This window comes from Loxodonta africana, chromosome 11 (assembly GCF_030014295.1).
Source record: "Loxodonta africana isolate mLoxAfr1 chromosome 11, mLoxAfr1.hap2, whole genome shotgun sequence".
NCBI lineage: Eukaryota > Metazoa > Chordata > Mammalia > Proboscidea > Elephantidae > Loxodonta > Loxodonta africana.
In genome coordinates, this window is record NC_087352.1 from 881,968 (window position 1) to 906,649 (window position 24,682).

The 24,682-nt window shown below is 40.5% G+C and overlaps 1 protein-coding gene across 1 annotated transcript in view; it reads right to left on the reverse strand.

Moving 5' to 3' along the window:
• The window catches only part of LOC104847148 (uncharacterized), a 66,138-nt gene that overhangs the window by 21,607 nt on the left and 19,849 nt on the right, over nucleotides 1–24,682 (reverse strand). Inside the window, 3 exon segments of the mRNA XM_064293473.1 lie at nucleotides 7,731–8,140; nucleotides 22,782–22,802; nucleotides 22,804–23,812. Of these exon segments, the coding sequence (XP_064149543.1) occupies nucleotides 7,731–8,140; nucleotides 22,782–22,802; nucleotides 22,804–23,812 (1,440 nt within the window).

Consider the following 24,682-nt stretch of genomic DNA (forward strand, 5'->3'; position numbering starts at 1 on the left):
AGAAACCTGAGCATGCATGACTCACCAAAACAACAGACATTAACACATCAGCTCACCAAAAGCAAAAACAAACCCGTTGTTGTCAAGTCGACTCCGACTCACAGGACCTACAGGACAGCGTAGAACCACCCTACAGGATTCCCAAGGAGCAGCTGGTGGATTCGAACTGCCGACCTTTTGTTTGGCAGCTGAGCTCTTAACCACTGCGCCACCAGGGAAATTAAATCTCACTTAAAGAGTGTCAATGCTCCATAATAGCAATTTGGAACGTACTACCACCATACTCCCGAGAGCTTGACTCCATCCACGTCATTTGGGCCGACTCCACCTGAGGAGGCAGCCCTTCCCCAGCCGTATTTTGAGCGCCTTCCAACCTGAGGGGCTCGTCCTCTGGCACTATCTCACACAATGTCCCACTGCTATTGATAACGTTTTCCCTGGCCAATTTTTTCAGAAGTAGACTGAAGACTAGGTCCTTCTTCCTAGTCTGTCTTAGTCTAGAAGCTTCGCTGAAACCTGACCACCATGGGTGACCTTGCAGGTATTTGAAATACTGGTGGCATAGCTTCCAGCATCACAGCAACACAAAAGTCACCACAATACGATCCTCAATCAACACCCATGGAAACTGCAGTCAAAAAATCAATGTACTGCATTGGGCAAATCTGCTACAAAAGACAAGTGTTAAGGAGCAAAGATGTCCTTGTCAGGACTAAGATGCAACTGACTGAAGCCACGATATTTTCAACTGCGTCAGATGCATGCAAAAGCTGGACAACCAATAGGGAAGACTGAAGAAGAACTGAAGCCTTTGAATTACGGTGTTGGTAAGAATATTGAATATACCGTGGACTGCCAGAAGAATGAACAAATCTGTCTTGGAAAAAGTACAGCCAGAGTGCTCCTTGGAAGCGAGGATGGCGAGACTTTGTCTCATACACTTTGGACACTGTCTTAGGCTGGGTTCTCCAGGGAACCACTCAGAACAACTTAGATAACTGTCATGGATTGAACGGTGTCCCCCAAAACATCTGTCAGTTCGGCTAGGCCATGATTATTCCCAGTACTGTATGACTGTCTACCATTTTGTCATCTGATGGGCTTTTCCTAAGTATTGTAAATCCTATCTCTATGATGTTAATGAGATGGGATTAGTGACAGTTATGTTAATGAGGCAGGACTCAATCTACAAGATTAGGTTGTATCTTAAGTCAGTCTCTTGAGATTTAAAAGAGAGAAGCAAGCAGACAGACATGAGGACCTCATACCACCAAGAAACAAGGGCCAGGAAAATAGTGCATCCTTTGAACCTGGGGCCCCTGTGCTGAGAAGCTCCTCAATCCAGGAAGATTGATGACAAAGACCTTCTCCCAGAGCTGAGAGAAAGAGAAAGCTTTCCCCTAGAGGGACCACTTGAACCTGGACTTCTAGCCTCCTAGAGTGTGAGAGAATAAATTTCTCTTTGTTAGAGCCACCCACCTGTGGTATTTCTGTTATAGCAGCACTAGATAACTAAAACAGACATATTACCAGGAGGGACCAGTCCCTGGAGAAGGACATAATGCTTGGTAAAGCAGAAGGTCAGTGAAAAGGAGGAAGACCCTCAATGAGATGGACTGACACAGTGGCTGCAACAATGCGCTCAGGCATGGCACTGATTGTGACGATGGCGCTGGACTGGACAGTGTTTCGTTCTGTTGTACAAGAGATCACTATGAGTTGGAACCGACTCGATGGCACCTAACAACAACCATTACACTGCAGACTGTGTACAATTAAATATATGTTCAAGTAGCATTTAAACACTCAAACACTTGGACTCAGAAATTCTACTTTTAGAACTAAAGAAAATAATTGTACATGGAGACAAAAATGTATGTAAGTGTGTGCTGACAGACATTATTCATAATGGAAAAGCTAGAAAGAACCTAAATGTTCTTTAATAGCAAATAGATTAAATAAATTATAAAGCATCCATACAGTGAAAAACCAGCTGCCATTTAAAAATGATCACATAGATCTTTAATGAGAAAGATGGATATATGTTTACTATGCATTGCCGAGTGAAGAATGCAGGTAATAAAACAGTATGACTAATGTAATTATGTTTGGCAAGGTAAAAACACTTATATGTGTACATATACATGTATGTGCACAGTAATCACTACATGCCAAGTTGCAGAAAATACTTAAAGACACAGCAATACCCAAGATATATAATCTTAACAAAAATTAAACATAGTGGACATCATGATTACATTTGTAAAGTGTACGTATGTATCAATATAAACAACACCAACAAATAGAAACTCTGGGAACTGTGAGTCTATAGGCCTGTGACATAAGTGGGTTCAGCAAAGAAACCAGTGTGATAAAAACAGCACCAACAAGCACATGAAAAGATGCTCAGCATCATTAGCCATTAGGAAGGTGCAAATCAAAACCACAGTGATACCATCTCAACCTCATTAGGATGGCAATGATTAAAAAAATGCAAAGCCAAAGTCGTAGAGGAACAGGAACCCTCATCCGCTGCTGGTGGAAATGCAAAATGATGTAGCCACTGTAGAAACCATTTTGGTGGTTCCTCAAAAAGTTGAACATAGAACTACCATATGACCCAGCAGTCCCAATCCCTGGTATACACCCAGAAGTGAAAGCAGGAAAGCAAACAGAAACCTGTTCACTGCAGCACTTTTCACAATAGCCAAAAGGTGGAAACACCCAAAATGTCCATCAACAGATGGATAACAAAATGTGCATGCTACAGAACATTACTCGGCCCAACGAGCTATATTAAATTCTGATGTACACCATGATGTGTGAACCTTGAAAACATTATGCGGAGCGAAATAAGCCAGGCGCAAAAGGACAAATACTGTATGATCTCACTTATATGAAATAAGCAAATGCATACAGAAACCAAAAATGAACAGTGGTTATCAGGGTGGGAGGGAGGGGGAAAGAGAGTTTTTGCTTAGGGAGCAGCGAGTTTGTGTTAATGGTGGTGCAGTAATTCGGAAAACAACGAGAATGGCTGCCGAACTTGAAGAATGTAATCAGTGTCACTGAATCGTACATACAGAAACTGTTGAATGGGTATAGTTTGGCTGTGTATATTTTCACCACAATACAAAAAATTAAAACACAGCACCCATCAGTTCCTTTATGTTCTTCAAAATGATGAGACATCTTCATTATCAAGATTCTTCTGTGAGTGAACACAATCAAGGTAAGCAGAGCTGCCAAGTTCTCTAAGAGTATACCAAAGTATTTGACACAAAATAGATATTTTATCCCTGCCTTCCTCCACTGAATAACTAATTAAGGTTTCATATTTTATATAATCTTTGCAAAGTGTCTTATAAATCCTTAGCTTATTAAAAGGATTTGTAGATAATGAAAAAAAATTGAGTCTTCTTGTTTAAAGCAGACCAGTTGGTGTCAAGACAATTCCAACCTACAGCCACCCCACGTGTGTCGGGGCAGAATTGTGCTCCGTAGGGTTTTCAGTGGCTGATTTTTCAGACGTAGATCACAAGGCCTTTCTTCCAAGGCACCTCCGGGTGGACCTGAACCTCTAACTTCTCAGTTAGCAGTTTGTGAACTACTAATGCACTCAGCTGCCAACCAAAAAGGTTGGAGGTTTGGCTGACTCAACAGTAACGGGTTTTGGTTTTTTTCTTGTTCAAAACTACGACCACAACTTAACAATGATCACACATTTCTTTTTTTCCCTCTGACGACTAACAAAATATTCATTAATGGCATGAAACTGTATCACATGGATGGAGTATGATTCAATTATTTCTTACCGTTAGACACTGATTTTATATAAGATCATCTCAAAGAACATTCCCAGACATGATAGTCTTTGATTTTAGGCTGGTGGATATTAAACTTTCTGGGTCATGTTTGATAATCTCATGAAATTTTAGACTTTCTCTCTATAAAAATGACATAGTAACAAATACAACAGTTTAATGTATAATTTTTCTTTCCTTTTTTTTTTTTTTGACTTAATTGTACAAACAGTAGGTGTAGTCTACCTCCCAGTGATTCAAAATAAAATTTTTTTTTTCTTTTAGGTTTCTTTTTTTTTTTTTTTTAATTATTGTACTTTAGATGAAGGTTTACAGGACAAACTAGCTTCTCATTAAACCGTATACATATTGTTTTGTGACACTGGTTAACAACCCCACAACATGTCGAGACTCTCCCCTTCTCGACCTTGGGTTCCCTATTACCAGCTTTCCTGCCCCCTCCTGCCTTCTAGTCCTTGCCCCAAGGCTGGTGTGCCCCTTTAGTCTCATTTTGTTTTATGGGTCTGTCTAACCTTTGGCTGAAGAATGAACCTTAGGCGTGACTTCGTTACGGAGGTAAAGGGTCATACTCTCAGGGTTTCTCGACTCTCATCAGACCACTAAGTCTAGTCTTTTTTTTTTGTGAGTTAGAGTTGTGTTCTATATTTTTCTCCAGCTCTGTCCAGGACTCTCTATTGTGATCCCTGTCAAAGCAGCTGGTGGTGGTAGCTGGGCACCATCTACTTGTACTAGACTCAGTCTGGTGGAGTCTGTGGTAGTTGTGGTCCATTAGTCCTCTGGATTAATCTTTCCCTTGTGTCTTTAGTTTTCTTCATTCTCCCTCGCTCCCAACGAGATGAGACCAGTAGAGCATCTTAGATGAGTTTCATGCACAATTTTGAGGGCTTTTTGGTTCTCTGGAAGCACCAGATGGATTCAAATTACCTCAGGTTAAAAATTCCTGTTCTCAACCATTTCAGTATCCGGCTCATTTTCTCACTAGCACAGTTAACTTGATATTTTCAATTTTCCTGATCTGTAGAAGGTTGGTGGATAATTGCCTAGAATCACCATATAACAACAAATATAGCTAATGTTTATTTAGTACTGAGGAACTACCAAGCACTGTTCCAAGATCTTTACACATAGCGATAAAAGGAAAGCTCATGGTGGGAGTGTAAAACGGTACAACCACTATGGAAAATGGTATGGCACTTCCTGAGGAAGCCAGAAATAGAAATACCATATGGTTCAGCAATGCCACTCCTAAGTATATACCCTAAAGAAATAAGAGCCGTGACACAAATAGACATATGCACACCTGTGTTCAATGCAGCATTATTCACAATAGCGAAAAGACGGAAGCAACTTAAGTGCCCATCAACAGATGAATGGATTAACAAACTATGGTACGTACACACAATGGAATGCTACGCAATGATAAAAAATTACAAATCCACGAAACATCTCACAACATGGATGAATTTTGAGGACATTATGCTGAATGAAATAAGTCAATCACAAAAGCACAACTACTGTATGAGATCGCTACTTAAAGTAACAACAAAAGGTTTACACACAGAAAAATAAAAAGAAAGAAAAAAACATTCTTTCATGGTTACCGGAGATGGGAGGAGGAGGGAGGGAAAATTACCAAATAGGAAACACGTGTTAATATTGGCAAAGGGAAAGAAAATACACAATATGGGAGAAGTCAGCACAACATGATCAAGGCAAGAGAGGACACTGAGAGGAACGCAAGAATAAAGGGCAACTACAGCACCTACTATAGCACAGACAGTCCTGCAACAATAGTATTAACGAACAATAATTTAGCATGGATACATAGACAGATATGTCAAAAGGTGTGGGGAGGTGTAAAGGAGCACACCCGACTGCAGATACAGGTATGGCGGTGGATACTTCTACATACATGACTGTAGGTGCAGCTCACATAGAGCACACAAGGGGCACAGTCAGGGAAACCTCTTAGACAATGATCAAACACCTTGTGGGATGAAGTTCCTAGGCTTGAAGGCAAAGGACCATAGGTCAATTGGCACAAGAGTTCATAAAGACAACATTCTGCATTCTACTTTGGTGAGTAAGTATCTGCAGTCTTGAAAGCTTGTGAGCAGCCATCTAAGGTACAACCATTGGTCTCTTTCTGTCCAGGGCAAACGGGAGTGAAGAAAACTCAGGGGAGCAATTCATCTAAAGGACTAAAGGACCACAGAAACCACAGCCTTCATGACCCTGAGACCAGAAGAACTAGATGGTGCCTGGCTACCACTACAAACTTCTCTCACTGCTATCACAACAGAGGGTCCCGGACAGAGTGGAAGAAAAATGTAGAACAAAAAATCGAATTCACAAAAAACACCAGACTTACTGGTCTAACAGAGACTGAAGGAGACCCTGAGACTATGGCCCTAAAATAACCCTTCTGACCTGGAACTGAAGCCATTCCAGAGAGCACTGTGGAGCCAAACAATAGACAAGCCCATACAATAAACAATAACACCTGAGAGGAACATGCTCCTTAGAACAACCAATTATACGAGATTGAAACAGCAATACTGGCCCAAAAGCAAAGATGAGAAGGCAGAAAGGGGTAGAAAATCAGGAAAAAAGGAAACAAGGAATCCAGGGCAGAAATGGGTGGAGTGCTGACACACTGTGGGGAATGAAACCAAGGCCGTGAAACACTTTATGTACAAACTATGGAATCGGAATCTGATTTGTGTCAACTTTCACCTAACGCACACACACACAAAAAGGTAAAAAGCTCACAGAACAAAACCATCTGCCAAAGCGATACACGCATATAGGAAGACATTTAAGGAGAAGGAAATTTTCTCATGCCCTAAAAAATAAAAATGCATTTCACAGAACAAAGAGGAAATACTCACTAGCCTAGACCTTGGCTTTTAAATGGGCAACAGCAATTCTTTCCTTTTATTAGAATTCTGCAGAACTGGGAAAGAATGGCGCCCTGGTGGCACAGTAGTTAAGCAGTAGGGCTGCTAATAGTTAAGATTGCCAGACTGAACCCAGCTGCTTTGCAGAAGATGTGGCAGTCTGCCTCTGTAAAGATTTACAGCCTTGGAAACCCTGTGCAGCAGTTCTACTCTGTCCTACAGGGTCACTAGGAGTTGGAGTCTGTGACAATGGGTTTGGTTGTTTTGGTTTGGGGAAGAAGGGAATCTTAAGACAACAGGCCTTTCTGGGAGCCCAGTCTAGCCTGGTTAAAATTAGGGCCCAACCCCACAACCACATCTGCCCCTATCAACCACCATGGACACATATCCAGAGGAAAGTATGAGAAAGCCTGGAGTCCTCCCAGAAGCCGGCCTGTGGGGGCATTTGCAGTACTAACATTCTCAGGAGTCTTCTCTCTGGATCTCAGATATATGACTGAGGACTGAGGACCATTTCTCTGGGGCTGGACCCCACGTAGCCAAAGGGCAGAAGGCTCAGCTGCGATGCTGGGTCAGAGTCACATACCCCACGCCAAGGATGAGAAGGCAGGAAAGGGGAGAAAATCAGGACGAAGGGAAACGGGGAACCCAAAGCGGAAATGGGGAGAGTGCGGACACATTGTGGGGACTGAAGCGAAGCCCATTAAACACTGTGTACACACGATTGTAGCTCACACACCGTAGCTCACAGAAACCGTAGCTCACACACCGTAGCTCACAGAAACCGTAGCTCACACACCGTAGCTCACAGAAACCGTAGCTCACACAAAGGCTCCGCGTCCAGTTCAGTCACACAAACGCCGTCAAGTACCAGTCCGGATCTCACAACGGCACACAATCCCACTCCACACTGCGGTCCCGTCACGCCCACAGACACACACGCAGTCACACCGTGTCCTCACAAACGCTCGGGCCCAGGCGCGGGGCTCTCATCGCCCAGTCGTACCGCAACGACCGCCCTCCCTTCTCATCCCCGGGACCGCAGCGTCCTCCATGCCGATGGCCCGGACTAACGTTGCCAGCCAGGACTGCTCACCTGGGGCCCCGAACCCGGCACGTGGTGACAGGCAGCGGAGCCGAGGGCACGACGGCCAACATAAGTGAGCACAACGCTCCCCGGGCCTAACGGCCAGCGCGCGGGGCATGCGGGGAGCGCCGGCCGAGCGCGCTGAGTGCGCAGGCGCGACGGTCTCCAGGGAACGGAGTCTCAGAGCCGCCGAGAGTGCGGGCGGGAGGTCGCGCTGGGCACCGGCGGGGGTGGGGTTTTCTGAGGAAACAGTCACAGGGTCTTGAGCGGGAGCTGGACGTACGACAGGGTCGTAAAGCGGGAGGTACGTGAATGTGACGCTGTGGGGCCTACTGGGGAGCTATGATTATGGAGCAGTGGTTAAAGCGCTTCGCCGCAAACCGAAACGTCGGCGGTTGGTACCCACCAGCCTCCGGAGAAAGACGTGGCAGTCTGCTTCCGCAAAGATTTACAGCCTTGAAACCCAAGGGGCTCTGCTACTCAGTCTTATGGGGTCGCTATGAGTCAGAATGACTCCACGGCGGTGGGTTTTGGTTTTGGTGTATCTGTGAGGTGATTCTGAGTGTCATTCTTTCATTGGGGTTTGGCTAGGTTGTGTTTGAGACCGTGCGACTGCGGGGGGGCTGGAATTCGGTTTGCGAGGAAGATTTTATAACTGAAATTGTATGTCGGGCTCTGTAGGACTGAGAGTGACCTGGGTACCTTGGGTTACATGGGGTTGACTGTGCATGCGTGAGATTGTGTTTCTGTGAACGTGCCTGGAACTAACTCTGGACATTTATTTGATAGATTTGCTTTCCTTGTTAGGCCTTCCCTGGGGACCATGATTGTGGGTCAGTCATTGTGAGTCTGAGAAACGACGCGCCTGATAGTGTGTTCTTGTGGCTCTGTAGCAAGTTGGTTATTTGGACGATTGGATGTAACCACGAGTCTCACTCTCCTCAGCTCTGAAATAGAAGAATGTTCCATCTTCATGGAGCATCAGCTTTATTGGAAGATTTAGTTTAAAAAATAGTGATATTTTTCCTGTAAAATTGTTTAATTTAGTCACACAGTTTGTTGTGGAGAAGAATGCAAATGAACAAAAATTTTAAAATAAGATTTCAAAGGAAATTTCCGTCATGGAGTAATTTACTTCTGCCCCAGATTCCCAGGAGTAGGCTTTTTCTCTGTGTTAAGAGGATTTCATTGGGAAACAGTATAGTCAGAGTAGACAGCCCAGGATTTGGGAGTCAGATATCTTGGGCCCTAGATCAGGCACACTTTTTCCCTTTATTCAAGAAGGGCAAGAACTCAAGACTTAAAGTATGAGTTCACACTGATATTTAAAGTATGAAACAAATGGCAGTATGAACTTATAACTTCACAAGAGTTTATGCTTTTGTTAAAAAATAAAATCAGGTATTCAAAAGAATTATAATATTTGATTGTTCTATGATTTAATAAACAATTTACAAATTGGGACACACTACTCCAAGAGGAGCCTGTTTCCAGAGAATGGAGAATTCACAGAGACAAAATAATTTTTGCTTAATGAATACAGGTTTCAGTGGTGATGAAGTAGTTAATGGCTACTGAGTTAGCCTTAAAAAGAAACTCCTGAAAAATTTGGCCTTTTACCCATTGTTAGCTATGAGATCGATTGAAATTAAAATTTGGAGACACCCAGAGTCTTTTTTATTACATCAGAATAAAAAAGGTTTTGTCATTGACTGCTCTTCAAACAGGAAAGAAAAGTTAATTAGCAGGTTTGCTTGGAAAAAACAGGCCAGCTAAGCTGCAGGCAAGAACAGTCCTGGGTCAGGATTTTGTTGCAGCCACTGTGTCAATCCACCTCATTGAGGGTCTTCCTCTTTTCCACTGACCCTGTACTTTACCAAGCACGATGTCCTTCTCCAGGCACTGATCCCTTCTGATAACATGTCCGAAGTATGTGAGACATAGTCTCACCATCCTTGCTTCTAAGGAGCATTCTGGTTGTACTTCTTCCAAGACAGGTTAGTTTGTTCTTTTGGCAGTCCATGGTATATTCAATATTCTTTGCCAACACCGTAATTCAAAAGTGTCAATCCTTCTTCCTTATTTATTGTCTAGCTTTTGCATGCATACGAAGCGATTAAATGGCTCTAGCTAATTATCAAACCAAAGGGAATAGGGAGAGCCAGCATGTCAGAAGCGAGGGGAACCAGGTCCCCCTTGCACACCACCTGTCCAGGTAGCTAGCAGTCCCAGCACAAGGTTTAAAGACCCTCAAGTGGTCACCTGTCTACTGTGAATTGGGGTGGTGGGCCTGCAAGGAGTCTGGAGGCCTGGCACTTCTTTTCCAGGCTTTGCCCCCAGGCATCTCACCAGCAATTTGGTGGCTATTGGCCATTTTTTGGAGGTACCCTGTAGTGGTGTGAAAAAAAAGTGAGAATGAGCTAGGGACTTACAGCTGGTATCCTGAAGGATAGAAGGAACCTCTGAATTTTTAGCCAGAAGTTCAGAAGGGAGGGGCGTCATGGGGACTCCCAAGCTTCTGGCTGGCATCTGAAGTCTTGGGCAGACTTGGCAGACTGGAGAACTGTGCTGTTTATCTTATGAGGTCTGTCCTAGTTCAGGGTGATTAGGGTCAGGGCTGCGCCAGGTGCAGCTGGTGTCAGAACAGAAATGGAACAGAGGGTAACAGAATTGATGTAAATTGATTCTTACAGGCATGGAAGTGGAAAACAGTTATGCTGTTGAATTGCCACATTTTGTTTAACGGAGATTTAGTAATATGTAGCTGAGGCCAGGGATTCAACTTTTTAAGATGTTATCTTAAGAAAACAGTGGGCAAGTGCACAAAAGTATGCATGAATGCCAGTTCACCCCAGCATTGCTTATAATTACAGAGGTACATGATGAAGTAGTTAAATTTTGGGGTTCCAAATATAGAATATTAATCTAGGGCAAAATATGCCATGTATAGGCTGGTCTGTACCCAAAAACCCATTGCCATTGAGTTGATTTCGACTCATAGCCACCCTTTAGGACAGAGCAGAACTGTCCCATAGGGTTTCCAAAGAGCGGCTGGTGGATTCGAACTGCCGACCTTTTGATTAGCAGCAGTAGCTCTTAACCACTGCGTCACCAGGGCTCCAGTCTGATCGGTAGTTGAGTGATGAGTGAAATTTGTTGTTTTTGTTAGGTTCCATCAAGTCAGCTCTGACTCATAGTGACCCTTTGTACAACAAAATGAAATGTTGCCCAGTCCTGCACCATGCTCGAAATCATTGCTATATTTGAGCCCATTGTTGCAGCCACTGTGTCAATCCATCTTGTTAACGGTCTTCTTCGTTTTCACTGACTGTCTATTTTACCAAAGCTTGATGTCCTTCTCTAGGGATTGGTCCTCCTTGATAGTATGTCCAAAGTAAGTAAGATGAAGTCTTGCCATCCTTCCTTCTAAGGAGTACTCTGGCTGCATTTCCTCCAAGACATTCTTTTGGCAGTCCATGGTATATCCAGTGTTCTTCCCTAACACCAAAATACAAATGCATCAATTCTTCTTCAGTCTTCATTGTCCAGCTTTCACATGGGCCTATTGGAAATACCATGGCTTGGGTCAGGTGCACCTTAGTCATCAAAGTGGCATCTTTGGTTTTTCTGTTGTGCTGTTGAGTTGGTTCCAACCAATAGCAACCCTACTGTACAACAGAAGGAAACACTGCTCAGTCCTGCGCCATTCTGAAAATTGTTGTTACGCTTGAGCCCATTTGGCAGCCACTGTGTCAATCTCTGGGAAACCCTGGTGGCGTATTGGTTAAAGTGCTACAGCTGCTAACCGAAAGGTCGGCGGTTCAAATCCACCAGGCGCTCCTTGGAAACTCTATGGGGCAGTTCTACTCCGACCTATAGGGTCGTTATGAGTCGGAATCTACTCGACAGCAATGGGTTTGGTTTTTTTTTTTTTTAGGTTTGGTGTCAATCTCTGCTTTTTAGCACTCTAAAAAGGTCTTTTGCTGCAGATTTGCTCAATGGAATACGTCGTCTGATTTCTTGACTGCTGCTTCCACGGGCATTGATTGTTGACCTAAGAAGAATGAAATCCTTGACAACTTCAGCTTCTCCATTTATCAGGATGTTGTCTGGTTGTGAGAATTTTAGTTTTCTTTATGTTGAGTTGTAATCCATATTGAAGGTTGTGGTCTTTGGTCTTCATCAGTGTTTCAAATCGTCTTCATTTTCAGCAAGCAAGATTGTGCCATCTGCATATTGCAGGTTGTTAGTGAGTCTTCCTCCAATCATGATGTGACGTTCTTCTTCTTATACTCTAGATTCTGAGATTATTTGCTGAACAGATTGAATAAGTATGCTGGAAGGATACAACCCTGATGCACACTTTTCCTGATTTTAAACTGTGCAGTATTCCCTTACTCTGTTTGAGAGACTGCTTCTTGAGCTATGTACAAACTCCACATACGCACAATTAAGTGTTCTGGACTTCCCATTCTTTACAATGTTTTCCATAATGTGTTACGATCCACACAGTCCAGTGCCACTGCTTAGCCAATAAAGCAAAAGCAAATATCTTTCTGGTATTCTCTGCCAAGATCCATCTGATATCAGCAGTGATATCCTTTGTTCCACGTTCTCTTCTGAATTGAGTTTGAATTTCTGGTAGTTCCCTGTTGATGTAATGGCTGCAGCCATTTTTTAATTATCTTAAGCAAAATTTTGCTTACATGTGATATTAATGATACTCAAGAATTTCAGCATTCCATTGGATTACCTTTCTTTGAAGAGGGCACAGATATGAATCTCTTCCAGTCAGTTGGCCAGGTTGCTGTCTTCCAAATTTCTTGGCATAGACAAGTGAACGCTTCCAGCACTGCCTCCACTTGTTGAAGCATCTCAATTGATACTCTCTCCATTGCCAAGTCCTTGATTTTTGCCAGTGCCTTCAGTGCAGCTTGGACTTCTTTCAGTACCATTGATTCTTGATCATATGCAACCTCCTGAAATAGTTGAACATCGACCGATTCTTTTTGGTATAGTTGACTGTGTATTCCTTCCATCTTCTTTTGATGCTTCCTGTGTCATTCAATTTTTTGCCCATGGAATCCTTCAGTAATGCAACTTAAGGCCTGAATTCTTTCATCAGTTCTTTTGGCTTGAGAAATGCCAATTGTATTCTTCACTTTTGGCTTTGTAGCTCCAGGTCTTTAAACATTTCATTATAATACTTTACCTTGTCTTCTAGAGCTGGCCTTTGAAATCTTCTGGTCAGCTCCTTTATCATTTCTTCCATTCGCTTAAGCTAGTCTGTCCTCAAGGACAAATTTCAGAGTCTCTTCTGACATCCCTTTTGGTAATTTCTTTTTTGTCTTTAATGACCTTTTGCTTTCTTCACGTGTGTTGTCCTTTATGCCATCTCACAACTCTTCTGGTTTTCAGTCATCAGTGTTCAGTGCATCAAATCTATTCTTGAGACAGTATCTAAATTCAGGAGGGATGTATACAAGGTCATACTTTGGCTCACGTGGACTTTTAATTTTAATCAGTTTCGACTTGAAGTTGCTTATGAACAATTGATGGTATGTTCCGAAGAAGTCAGCCCTTGTCCTGACTGATGATACTGAGCTGCTCAATTGTCTCTTTCTACAGATGTAGTTGATTTGATTCCTGTGTATTCCATCTGGTGAGATCCATGTGTAGTCACTGTGTTGTTGAAAAATGGTATTTTTGATGAATACGTCATTGGTCTTGCAGAATTCTATAATGCAATCTCCGTCATGTCTGTCACCAAGGCCATATTTTCCAACTACTGATCCTACTTTTTTCTTTCCAACTTAAACATTCCAATCACCAGTAATTATTAAGGCATCTTGATTGCATGCTTGATCAATTTCAGACTGCGGCATTTCATAAAAATCTTCAATTTCTTCATCTTTGGCATTAGTGTTTGGTGTATAAATTTGAATAATTGTATTAACTGGTCTTCCTTGTAGGCATATGGATATTATGAATGACAGCATTGTACCTCAGGATAGATCTTGAAATGTTCCTTGTGACAATTAATGCGATGCTGTTTCTCTTCAATTGTACATATTATATCCATATTAACTTAGATTGTGCACATAGTCTGCCCGTGTATGACCTTAAGGAAAATTCTACTTCCTAGATATTCACAACGAAGGAAAACAATTACCAATCTATTTGATATGTATACAAAATCTATTCAAATAATCAGTATTTAAATGCCACTTCACATTTTTTCGTACGTTATGATCACACTAAAAATGACATCACAAGTATTTAAATGTATGACGTACCCATAAGAAGTATTTTAATTGATGCACAATATTTCTTTGGAGTAGATATGGCTATATTTATTTCATGTCCACATACATTCACCCTTGAGAATCTGTCTTTTCTAATCCTACCTAATATAACAAAAAGTTTTGAGTTAGATGTTTGATAATATTCATATTCAGACTGATATACCTGATAAAAGCTGTAGCCATCTGGTGACAGGACATCAGAGCTTCAAAGGTGAAAATAATCAAGCTGCCTCACTCAAGCAACCCATTTGGACATATCAAAACAAAGCAAAAAGCTAGGATACAGTAAGCAAACATAAAATAATACAATAACTTATAGATGGCTCAGAGACAACAGTCAATACCAAGTCACATAAAGAAACAGACCATGATCGCCTCAACAAGCTCTCAGAACAAAGAATCAACGGATCTTCTGGATGAAGGTGCCTTCCTGGAATTACTGGATGCAGAATTCAAAAGATTAATATACAGAACTCTTCAAGACATCAGGAATGAATTTAGGAAGGAGATCAGGCAATATGCAGAACAAGCCAAGAAACACACAGATAAAGTAGTTGAAGAAATTAAGGTTATTCAAGAACATAATGAAAAATTTAATAAGCTGCAAGAATCCGTAGAGAGACAGCAGTCAAATTCAGAAGACTAACAATAAAATTACAGAAGTAGATAACTCAATAGAAAGAGGAGCAGAACTGAGCAAGTGGGAGGCAGAATTGGTGAGCTTGAAGATAAAGCACTTGGCACCAATATATTTGAAGAAAAATCAGATAAAAGAGTTAAAAAAAAATGAAGAAACCTTAAGAATCATGTGGGACTCTATCAAGAGCGATAACCTACGAGTGATTGGAGTACCAAGACAGGGAGGGACAACAGAAAATACAGAGAGAATTATTTGCAGAAAACTTCCCTGATATCATGAAAGATGAGAAGATATCTATCCAAGATGCTTATCAAACTCCACATAAGGTAGATTCTAAAAGAAAGTCACTAAGACATATTATAATCAAACTTGCCAAAACTAAAGATAAAGAGAATTTTAAGAGCAGCTAGGGACAAATGAAAAGTTACCTACAAAGGAGAGTCAATAAGAATAAGCTTGTACTACTCAGCAGAAACCATGCAGGCAAGAAGGCAATGGGATGACTTATATAAAACATGAAGGAAAAAAATTGCCAGCCAAGAATCATATATGCAGCAAAACTCTCTCAAATATGAAGGTGAAATTAGGATATTTCCAGATAAACAGAAGTTTAGGGAATTCATAAAAAGCATGCCAAAACTACAAGAAATACTAAAAGGAGTTCTTTGGTTAGAAGATCAATAATATCAGATATCAACCCAAGACTCGAACACTGGACAGAGCAATCAGATGTCAACCCAGACATGGAAATCACAAAAATAAGATAAAAAAACGCTCACAACAGGGAAACAGCGATGTTATTATGTAAAAGAAGATAACATTAAAACAAAGAGGAACTAAAAAATGTAGTCATAGATATTTCATATGGAGAGGAAGACAAGGCAATATAAAGAAATAAAAGGTTTAAACTTAGAAAAATAGGAGTAAATATTAAGGTAACCACAAAGGAGACTAACTATGCTACTCATCAAAATAAAATACAAGAAAAAATAGAGACTCAGCAGAAACAAAATCAACAACGAATAAGAGGAAAAGGGAATATATAAACTACTCAGCACAAAAAATTAAGTGGAAAAAAGAAACTCTCAACAACACACAAAAAAAGACATCAAGATGAGATATACCTTATACCTGTCTGTAATTATGCTGATTGTAAATGGACTAAATGCACCAATAAAGAGAGAGAGTGGCAGAAGGGATTAAAAACATGATCTGCTTATGTGCTGCCTGCAAGAGACACACCTTAGACTTAGAGACACAAACAAACTAAAACTCAAAGGAGGGGGAAAAAATATATCAAGCAAACAACAATCAAAAAAGAGCAGGAGTGGCAGTATTAATTTCCGACAAAATAGACTTTAATGTTAAATCCACCACAAAGGACAAGGAAGGACACTATATATACCAGGAGGATATAACCATATTAAATATTTATGCACCCAATACAGGGCTGCAAGATACATAAAACAAACTCTAACAGCATTCATAAGTGAGATAGACAGCTCCACAATTATAGTAGGAGACTTCAACACACCACTTTCAGTGAAAGACAGGACATCCAGAAAGAAGCTCAGTAAAGACACCGAGATCTAAATGCCACAGTCAAGCAACTTGACCTCATAGACATATACAGAATGTTCCATCCAACAGTAGCCAAGTATACTTTCTTTTCTAGTGCACATGGAACATTCTCTAGAAGAGACCACAAGCCTTAGCAGAATCCAAAACATCGAAATATTACAAAGCATGTTCTCTGACCATAAGGCCATAAAAGTAGAAACCAATAACAGAAAAAGCAGGGAAAAGAAATCAAAGCCTTGGAAACTGAACAATACCCTGCTCAGAAACGACTGGGTCATAGGAGACATTGAGGATGGAATACTGAAATTCATAGAATCCAATGAGAATGAAAACACTTCCTTTCAGAACCTTTGTGACAGAGCAAAAGCAGTGCTCAGAGGTCAATTTATATCAATAAATGCATATGTACAAAAAGAAGAAAAGGCCAAAATCAAAGAATCCCTACAACTTCAACAAATAGGAAAAGAGCAACAAAAGAAACCCTCAGGCACCAGAAGAAAGCAAATAATAAAAATCAGAGCAGAATTAGATGAAATAGAAAAGAGAAAAACATAACAACCCTATAGGACAGAGTAGAACTGCCCCATAGAGTTTCCAAGGAGCGCCTGGCCGATTCGAACTGCGGACCTTTTGGTTAGCAGCCGTAGCACGTAAGCTAATGAGAAACTTTCATGTGCCCATTAGGAGACATGTATTTGTCCTTGGTAGCCAGTTACCATAAATAAAACTTGGATGAATCCCAAAATGCCTCTCAACACAAAAGTGAATGAGCAATGTAGCTTCTGGAGAGGCAGAATGTGGATCTGGTCCCCAGTAAAACAAGCAGAACTTGTGAAATTTATTTTAAAAAATAATAAAACAAACTTGTAAAGTCTCTGGAAACTGTCCTAAGGGCACACAACAGGTGAAGAAACATTTTTCGAGCAAATCCACTAAAACTTGGTAAGAACAGAGAGAGTCTGTGGCAGTGAATCCATGACTAACCACTCCTTCCCATGACCCTCCCAGCTCAGTCATGGAAACTCCACCACAGGCCAGTACAGTTAAAAACTCAAGGGTCCTTCTCATTCCGCTTCCCCGGTGAGAGCCAGAGTATCCTCCTGGGAGTGGCCAACCATGGGCATTTCTCAGCATTACCCCCCGACCCCCAGCTCTCAATGAATTCCTTATCTGCTCAAATTACAAAATATAGAACATAAGGACTGTAATGAATATGTTTCAATTAAAATTAGAAATAAGACAAACAGAGCTTTGTGGTGATCATTACACTTCTCTTGATTTCTGAGAAAGACTATTTTTGAGAAACAGACTTTGTTAGTAATGTTTTGTTGCAAGATACAGCTTGAATCTGAGTTAATATGCACATCCTAATACTTCATTCAAACTCTAGCTGTTCAAACATACTCTGCCTGCAGAGGCACAAACAAGAGTATGAATGAAAATATGATGACCCTCCAGTGTGTAAAAATGGGGAATATGGTAAAAAGAATAAGGCCTGCCCAAAACTCACCATCGGCAAGTCTACAACATGCAGTAAGACAATAAAATGGGTATAAATGACAAATATTGTGAATGCGGTTTATCAGCTTTATCTATAGAACTATAAAGCCCAAAGGAGTCTTACCATTTTAGAATCAGTGTCTTGATAAAATATATTAATCTTTCAGATGTTACAAACATATTTTATGTACTTTGAAGCATTACAAGGATATTAGAGGGTCAAGAGAATGAGTTATCAAGAAATTTTAAGACGCATGTATATTAGTCAATGCTAATTGTGCATTCATTTGGAATACTCTGTACTTAAATTGAATAATATTCAAAGTATAATCCCAATGAATTTTTCCTTTTTAAATTGTGCTTTAAGTGAAAGTTTACAGTTCAAGTCAGTTTCTCATACAAAAACTTATACACACATGGTTATGTGACCCTAGTTACTCTCCCTACAATGTGACAGCACACTTCTTCTCTCCACCCTGTATTTCCTGTGTCCATTTAACTAGCCTCTTTCCCCCTCTGCCTTCTCATCTCCCCTCCAGACAGGAGCTGCCCACATAGTCTCATGGGTCTATCTGAACTAAGAAGCACACTCCTGACCAGTATCATTTTCTTATTGTCCAATCTCTGTCTGAAGAGCTGGCTTTGGGAATGGTTTCAGTTCTGGGCTAACAGAGAGTCTGGGGGCCATGTCTTCTGGGGTCCCTCCAGTCTCAGTCACACCATTAAGTCTGATCTTTTTACTAGAATTTGACTTCTGCACCCATTTTCTCCTGCTCCCTCAGAGACTCTCTGTCGTGCTCCCTGTCAGGACAAAGGAATTTTTTATTGGAACTGGACAATTTAAAAATACTTATGAAGAAATAATTCTCTTTAGTTCCAAATAATAATACATAATTAATTATAATGTACTTATCTTTTATTGAAAAGTTTAAGTCAAAGATTGCTGGAAACTCAGTGCAGAAGTAGATCTGAAGATATGAGCATTTAATATATGACGAAGATGGCATTCTAATTCGGTAGCAGAAAGATGACTAATTGGTTTTGGCGTAACTGGCTTTTCTTCTTGCTGGAAGCAAAGCTGAAATACGGTATCACACCTTATACAAATATCAATTCCTGATGGGTTAAAATTTTAAATCTTTTTGTGTGCACAGACTCCTAAGTAAACACGTGTATGAAAAATTGCAACTCTGTTCTTTTGTCCTCAAGCCCTCTGAGATTTTCAGTGAGCAGCTGATGCTATGAAACATTCCTAAGAAACACAGGAGACAACGAAAACGGTTCAAGAAATCTATAACACAGAAATATCAACTCGATGGCACACAACAAAAACAAAAGGATATAACATAAGAATGTTCATTGCAGCATTGCTTTTAAATGGCAAAAAGAGGAGACAATATGAAGTACTCTAATTGGGGAAATGGTTGAACAGGTATTGAGACAACCACACTGTGAAACATACCGCAGCCATTAAAAAGACTAAGTTAAGCATTATTTACTGACCTGAAGGGAAATCCAAAATGGATGAATTTACAAAAACAAATTGCAGAGAAATGTATTAACTATCAGCCATTTTTTGGCAAAAATATACTAAATCATTTATTTGTGTGTTAATATTTGAACATGAAGAAATACATGGAGATATAAACCATTGCCATCCAGTTTATTCACAGGACAGGGCAAAACTGCCCCACGGGGTTTCCAAGGCCACAAGTCTTTACGGGGGCAGACTGCCACATTTTTCTCCCGTGGAGCGGCTGGTGGGTTCGAACAGCTGACTTTCTGGTTAGCAGCTGAGAGCTTCACCACTGCGCCACCAGGGCTCCTCATGGAGGACATACACAATGTTTAAACATTACACAGAAGGAAATGGACACGGGGGAGGGAGTGAGGAATGGAGAAGTGCACAGAGATTAACTTTTTATCTTTATTCTGAATAAATTAAAGTAACTCAATCTTACAAAAACTCCCATGGGATGTAGGTAAAAAGGGAGTGGAGCCTGGAATGAAAGACCTTTCGTCACTCTGGCTGTCTGGATTCTCCTTCTACGGATAGTATCCATCCCGTGTAGGAAGGTGCTTGCTCAACATGAAAACTGAGGCACATCTCAAAACACTAACCTACAGCAAGCTGACTGTGGGATTTCACCTTCAGGATTTCTATCACATGGCTTCCACTTGGTAACGAGCAGCTGAGGGTTTGAGTAGTCGTGACAGAGACATATGGCCTGCAAACGCTAAAATATTTACTGCCTGGCCCTTTAGAGAAGTCTGTCCATCCCTGTCTAGGGCAGAACACATAATTGCCGGGACACACTTGCTGCTAGGGTGCAACTGTGACAGTTCTACCTTCTTTTTTCCCTTGACAGGTTAACTCTTTAAAATTCTGTATTTTCAGTTGTGTGTATATACAGTTCAAGAATGGAAAATACGACACATAAAATACATCCTCTCCCCCTCCTTTTTAAGATCAATATGATGCTTAGAACGAACAAAAACTGCATGTAGAAAATACTGGGGCTGGATCAAGTCCTTTTTTTATTTTAAATCTTTATGTTTGGAGTTTGGCTATTTAATTTCTGCAAAGACTGTTAATCTGAAACAGTTCACATGCAAGAAACTCTTGGTTAATTAACTTGTATTGTGCTATTCTCCCCTCCCTTAAATTTACCTAATCAGAACCACTGTGGTTGGGACCAGGGAATTTGCATTTTTAAACGCTCCTCTGAGTTTTTCACATGCTCGCTGCTTTAGTGTCCAGAAGCCATGGCCACTTGCTACTGCCAGAGCCCGTGTATCTTCTTTGGCTCTCACAGTGTTATTTTATTTAATTTGAGCTGCTGTTTAAAAATCAAGATACATCACACACTGAAAAAAAAAATTTCTGGATTCTCTCCAAATGTCCAAAGAGCTGGCAAAATGGGACTTCCATTTCCTTGCAGCATCCCAGCTGGATCCGGCAGTGGGCACCCTCTTCCATTACTGTCTCAACCAGGTTCGTGACTCTTGTTCTTTTAATAGTTACCTGGAGTTTGCTAACCTGTTCAGGATGCTCGCGTGTATCTTCACATATGATACAGAAAAATAGCTTTCTTTTCTTGCGCTCTCCTGATCCATTTCTGACATCAGGATCATGGGGTACAATGAGATGTCTACTTCTCTATAACTGAATCAGTTCCTGGAACCCTTGATATATTTTTGGCTGGAAAAAAATTGTGTTTGGTGCTTTATTAGTAATACCTAATAAGAGTTCATGCTGATTTTTCCATTTCCTGTATTTATAAGAGAGTCTTCCAAGAGTTCTAATTCTCTGAGTCAATGCTGGCAAGATATGTACCTTTTTAATTTGTCTGGGTTTTCCGATGTATTAGGAAAAAGCCCTGTAATTAGTAGAACATTTAAAATTTGTAACTATAAGGTTTTATCACTTCTCAAACATAATGATGTTCATTTGTCTTTCATGTTTTTTTCTTTATCAGTGTCACCAGTGTTTTATCTATATACCTGTTTCTTTAAAGAAAGTTTTACATTGGGTATCGTGTAACATAGCAAAAAGGGTGCCAGTCTGAATAAAGTCATTCTCACACGCTGCACCTATTACTCTCCCCGTTATTATTTCATGTTCAACAGGGAGTAAGTGATTCATTACCCTCTGAAAGGGTATTTCTTCAATGTGAGTACCCTGCCTGATACTGAGTAAGGTGTGCTTAACAATAAAAGTCTTTCCACAAATAATACCAATGGCAATGGTGAACACAGCATTAAATGACAGGCACAGTTCTAAGCACTTTATGTGTCTTAATTCATTTAATCTTCACACAACATTATGAGGTAGGTATTATAATCCCATTTGTTTCTACAGAGACATACATCTATAAAAATATATAAAAACGATCAGGAAGGATAAATAATAAATGGATAACAATGGCTATTCTTTGGGTAGTGAAATGGTACAGGGATGATGGTCCAAGGGTACTTTCACCTTATTTGCAATGTTTAAATCTTTTATAAGGAAAATGTATTCGTGCATTATTTCTGGAAAAAAAAAAAAAAGACAACATGATACAAAGATGTGCTGAGGGATAATGTCATGTCCGTCAGGGTCCTGTGTATAATTGCAAAAAGTTGGAAAGAAGCCACCATATCCAAAATAGGGAACTGAAAACATAATACAGCACAAGAAAACACCAAGAAGCTACTAATGAACCTCTATTCACTAAGCTGGAAACCTTGGTGGCCTAGTGGTTAAGAGCTCAGCTGCTAACCAAAAGGTCGAAGTTCGAATCCACCAGGCGCTCCGGGGAAACTCTATGGAGCAGTTCTACCCTGTCCTATAGGGTTGCTATGAGTTGGAATAGACTCAACAGCAGTGGGTTTGGTTTCTTTTTTTTTAATTCACTGAAAGTTGTTCGCTATTGCTTTTACAGTAAGAAAGCCTTAATTTTGTAAAGAGCAAAAAGAATAAGCCATCTTCAAAAATAAAGAGGGCACTTCTCTCAGGTATTAAAGTATTTTAAAAATAATGGTATTTTATAATCTATGATATAAACAGTAGGGACTGTACAGTCAAATCAAGGATTAAAAAATTAAGAAAGAATTATAGACAAATTAGAAAAAAAATTCACAGGATTACATTTCAGCATGAATTCTCTGATGTTTAAGATGAGGTTAGGAAAGTGTCCAAAGTGCTTTCATTTTCAATGCTTTATATAGTTTGAATCATCTGATATCAAAAAAATATGAGCTTTTATTAAAGGACTTCCAAAATGTATTCTATCCATAGGATGTTTCTCTTGCTTGAATTTTCTCAGGCTAAGTACCTGAACAAGTGAGATATTTCTAAGTTATTCTATTTATAGGGATTACTATCAAGATAAATTCTTTGATGTTGAACATAGTTTTGAGCTGTAATTAAAAGCCTTCATACACATTTCCGTATTTTACAGTTTATCACCAGTATAAATTTTGATGTTGAATAAGTTGTGAGCCATAGTTAAAAGTCTTTCCACATTCCTGATATCCATAGGGTTTCTCACCAGTATGAATTCTGTGATGACTAATAAGTTGTGAACTCTGAGAATATGCCTTCCCACATATCTTACATTCATAGGGTTTCTCACCAGTATGAATTCTTTGATGTCGAGTCAGGTCTGAACCAGAACGAAAAGCCTTTTCACATTCCTTACATTCATATGGTTTCTCACCTGTGTGGATTCTCTGATGTTTAATAAGTTGTGAGCTCTGACTAAAGGCATTGCCACATTCCTTACATTCATAGGGTTTCTCACCAGTATGAATTCTCTGATGCTGAGTAAAGTTTGAACCACTACTAAAGGCTTTCCCACATTCTTTACATTCATACGGCTTCTCACCAGTGTGAATTCTCTGATGTCGGGTGAAGTTTGAGCCACTACTAAAGGCCTTTCCACATTCCTTACATTCATAGGGTTTCTCACCAGTGTGAATTCTGTGATGGCGAGTAAGGTCTGAGCCACAAATAAAGGTTTTTCCACATTCTGTACATTCGAAGGGTTTCTTGCCAGTATGTATTTTCTGATGATGAGTGAGTCTCGAGAGATGTCTAAAGGCCTTTCCACATTCCTTACATTCATAGGGTTTCTCAATGGTATGAATTATCCGATGTGTAGTCAGTTGGGGGCCACGTCGGAAGGCTTTCCCAAATTCCTTGGTCTCACGGTATCTTTCTTTGCTGCTAATGATTTGCTGTAACGTAAAGGATGGATGCTGATGGTAAGTGGGCATGTCTTCACGAGTAAATACCAGCTGACTGAAGTGCCCGTCCGGAGAGCCAAGCTGTTTCTCAAACTGGCCGTTGCATTCCCAATCACCTCTGAAGCTAGAGCACCGAAGATGATGTGTTGTAAGTCTTTCCATTATCTCCCACTGGGATGGTTCTATTTTATAACTTTCCTTCTTCAGATATAATTTCTTGGTCTCACATCTTGATTCCAGGACTGAAAGAAAATACAGAAGCAGTTACTCACATTTTTCTTGTTCCAGGGGAAATAAAACTTTAAAATGGGAGAATTAAACTAAATTTTAAAAAACAGACAAGAAAAGAAGAGAAATAGAAGACAGGTCACCCAGTAGGAAGAGGGCAGTGATTAGGGGAGTAAAGGAAGTCATCAGTTCCCAAACACTGGTATAGATCGGGGTGACTTAGGGAGCTTGCTAAGTACACAGCTTGCTATGACAAGGATGAGTCTAATCACATATATGTATATGTAGGTAGTCACTGCACAGCAGACACACACAGCATCACACAGCACGAAGTGTAAAAGAAGAGAAATTATCATATCTGCTTAATAGGATGAGGAGCCCCGCTAGTTCCGTGGTTAAGAGCTCAGCTGATAACTAAAAGATCGGCAGTTTGAATCCACCAGCTGCTCCTTGGAAATCTTATGGGGCAGTTCTATTCAGTCATATAGGGTCGCTATGAGTCGGAATCGACTGGACGGCAACAGGTTGGTTTTGGTTTTTTAATAAGATTCTTGTCAGAATTAAATGAATGTGCCTACTTGATGAGGACTAGAGGTTGGCAAACGACAACCGGTGGCACTGTGCTCGTTTTGGTAATTGACGCCTTACCGGGACACAGCCACACCCATTTGTCTACGTGCTGTCTATAGCCGCTTTTGAGTTACAACGGTGGAGGTGAGTAGTTGTGACAGAAACTGCATGGCCTAAGAGCCTAAAACAGTAATTACCTGGACCTTTAAGGAAAAGTTTACAGACACCTGGTTAAATGTATATTCATCTAACAGTCACTAGCCCTATGCGGCTATTTAAATTTAAAATACCTGAAATTAAATAAAATTTAATTC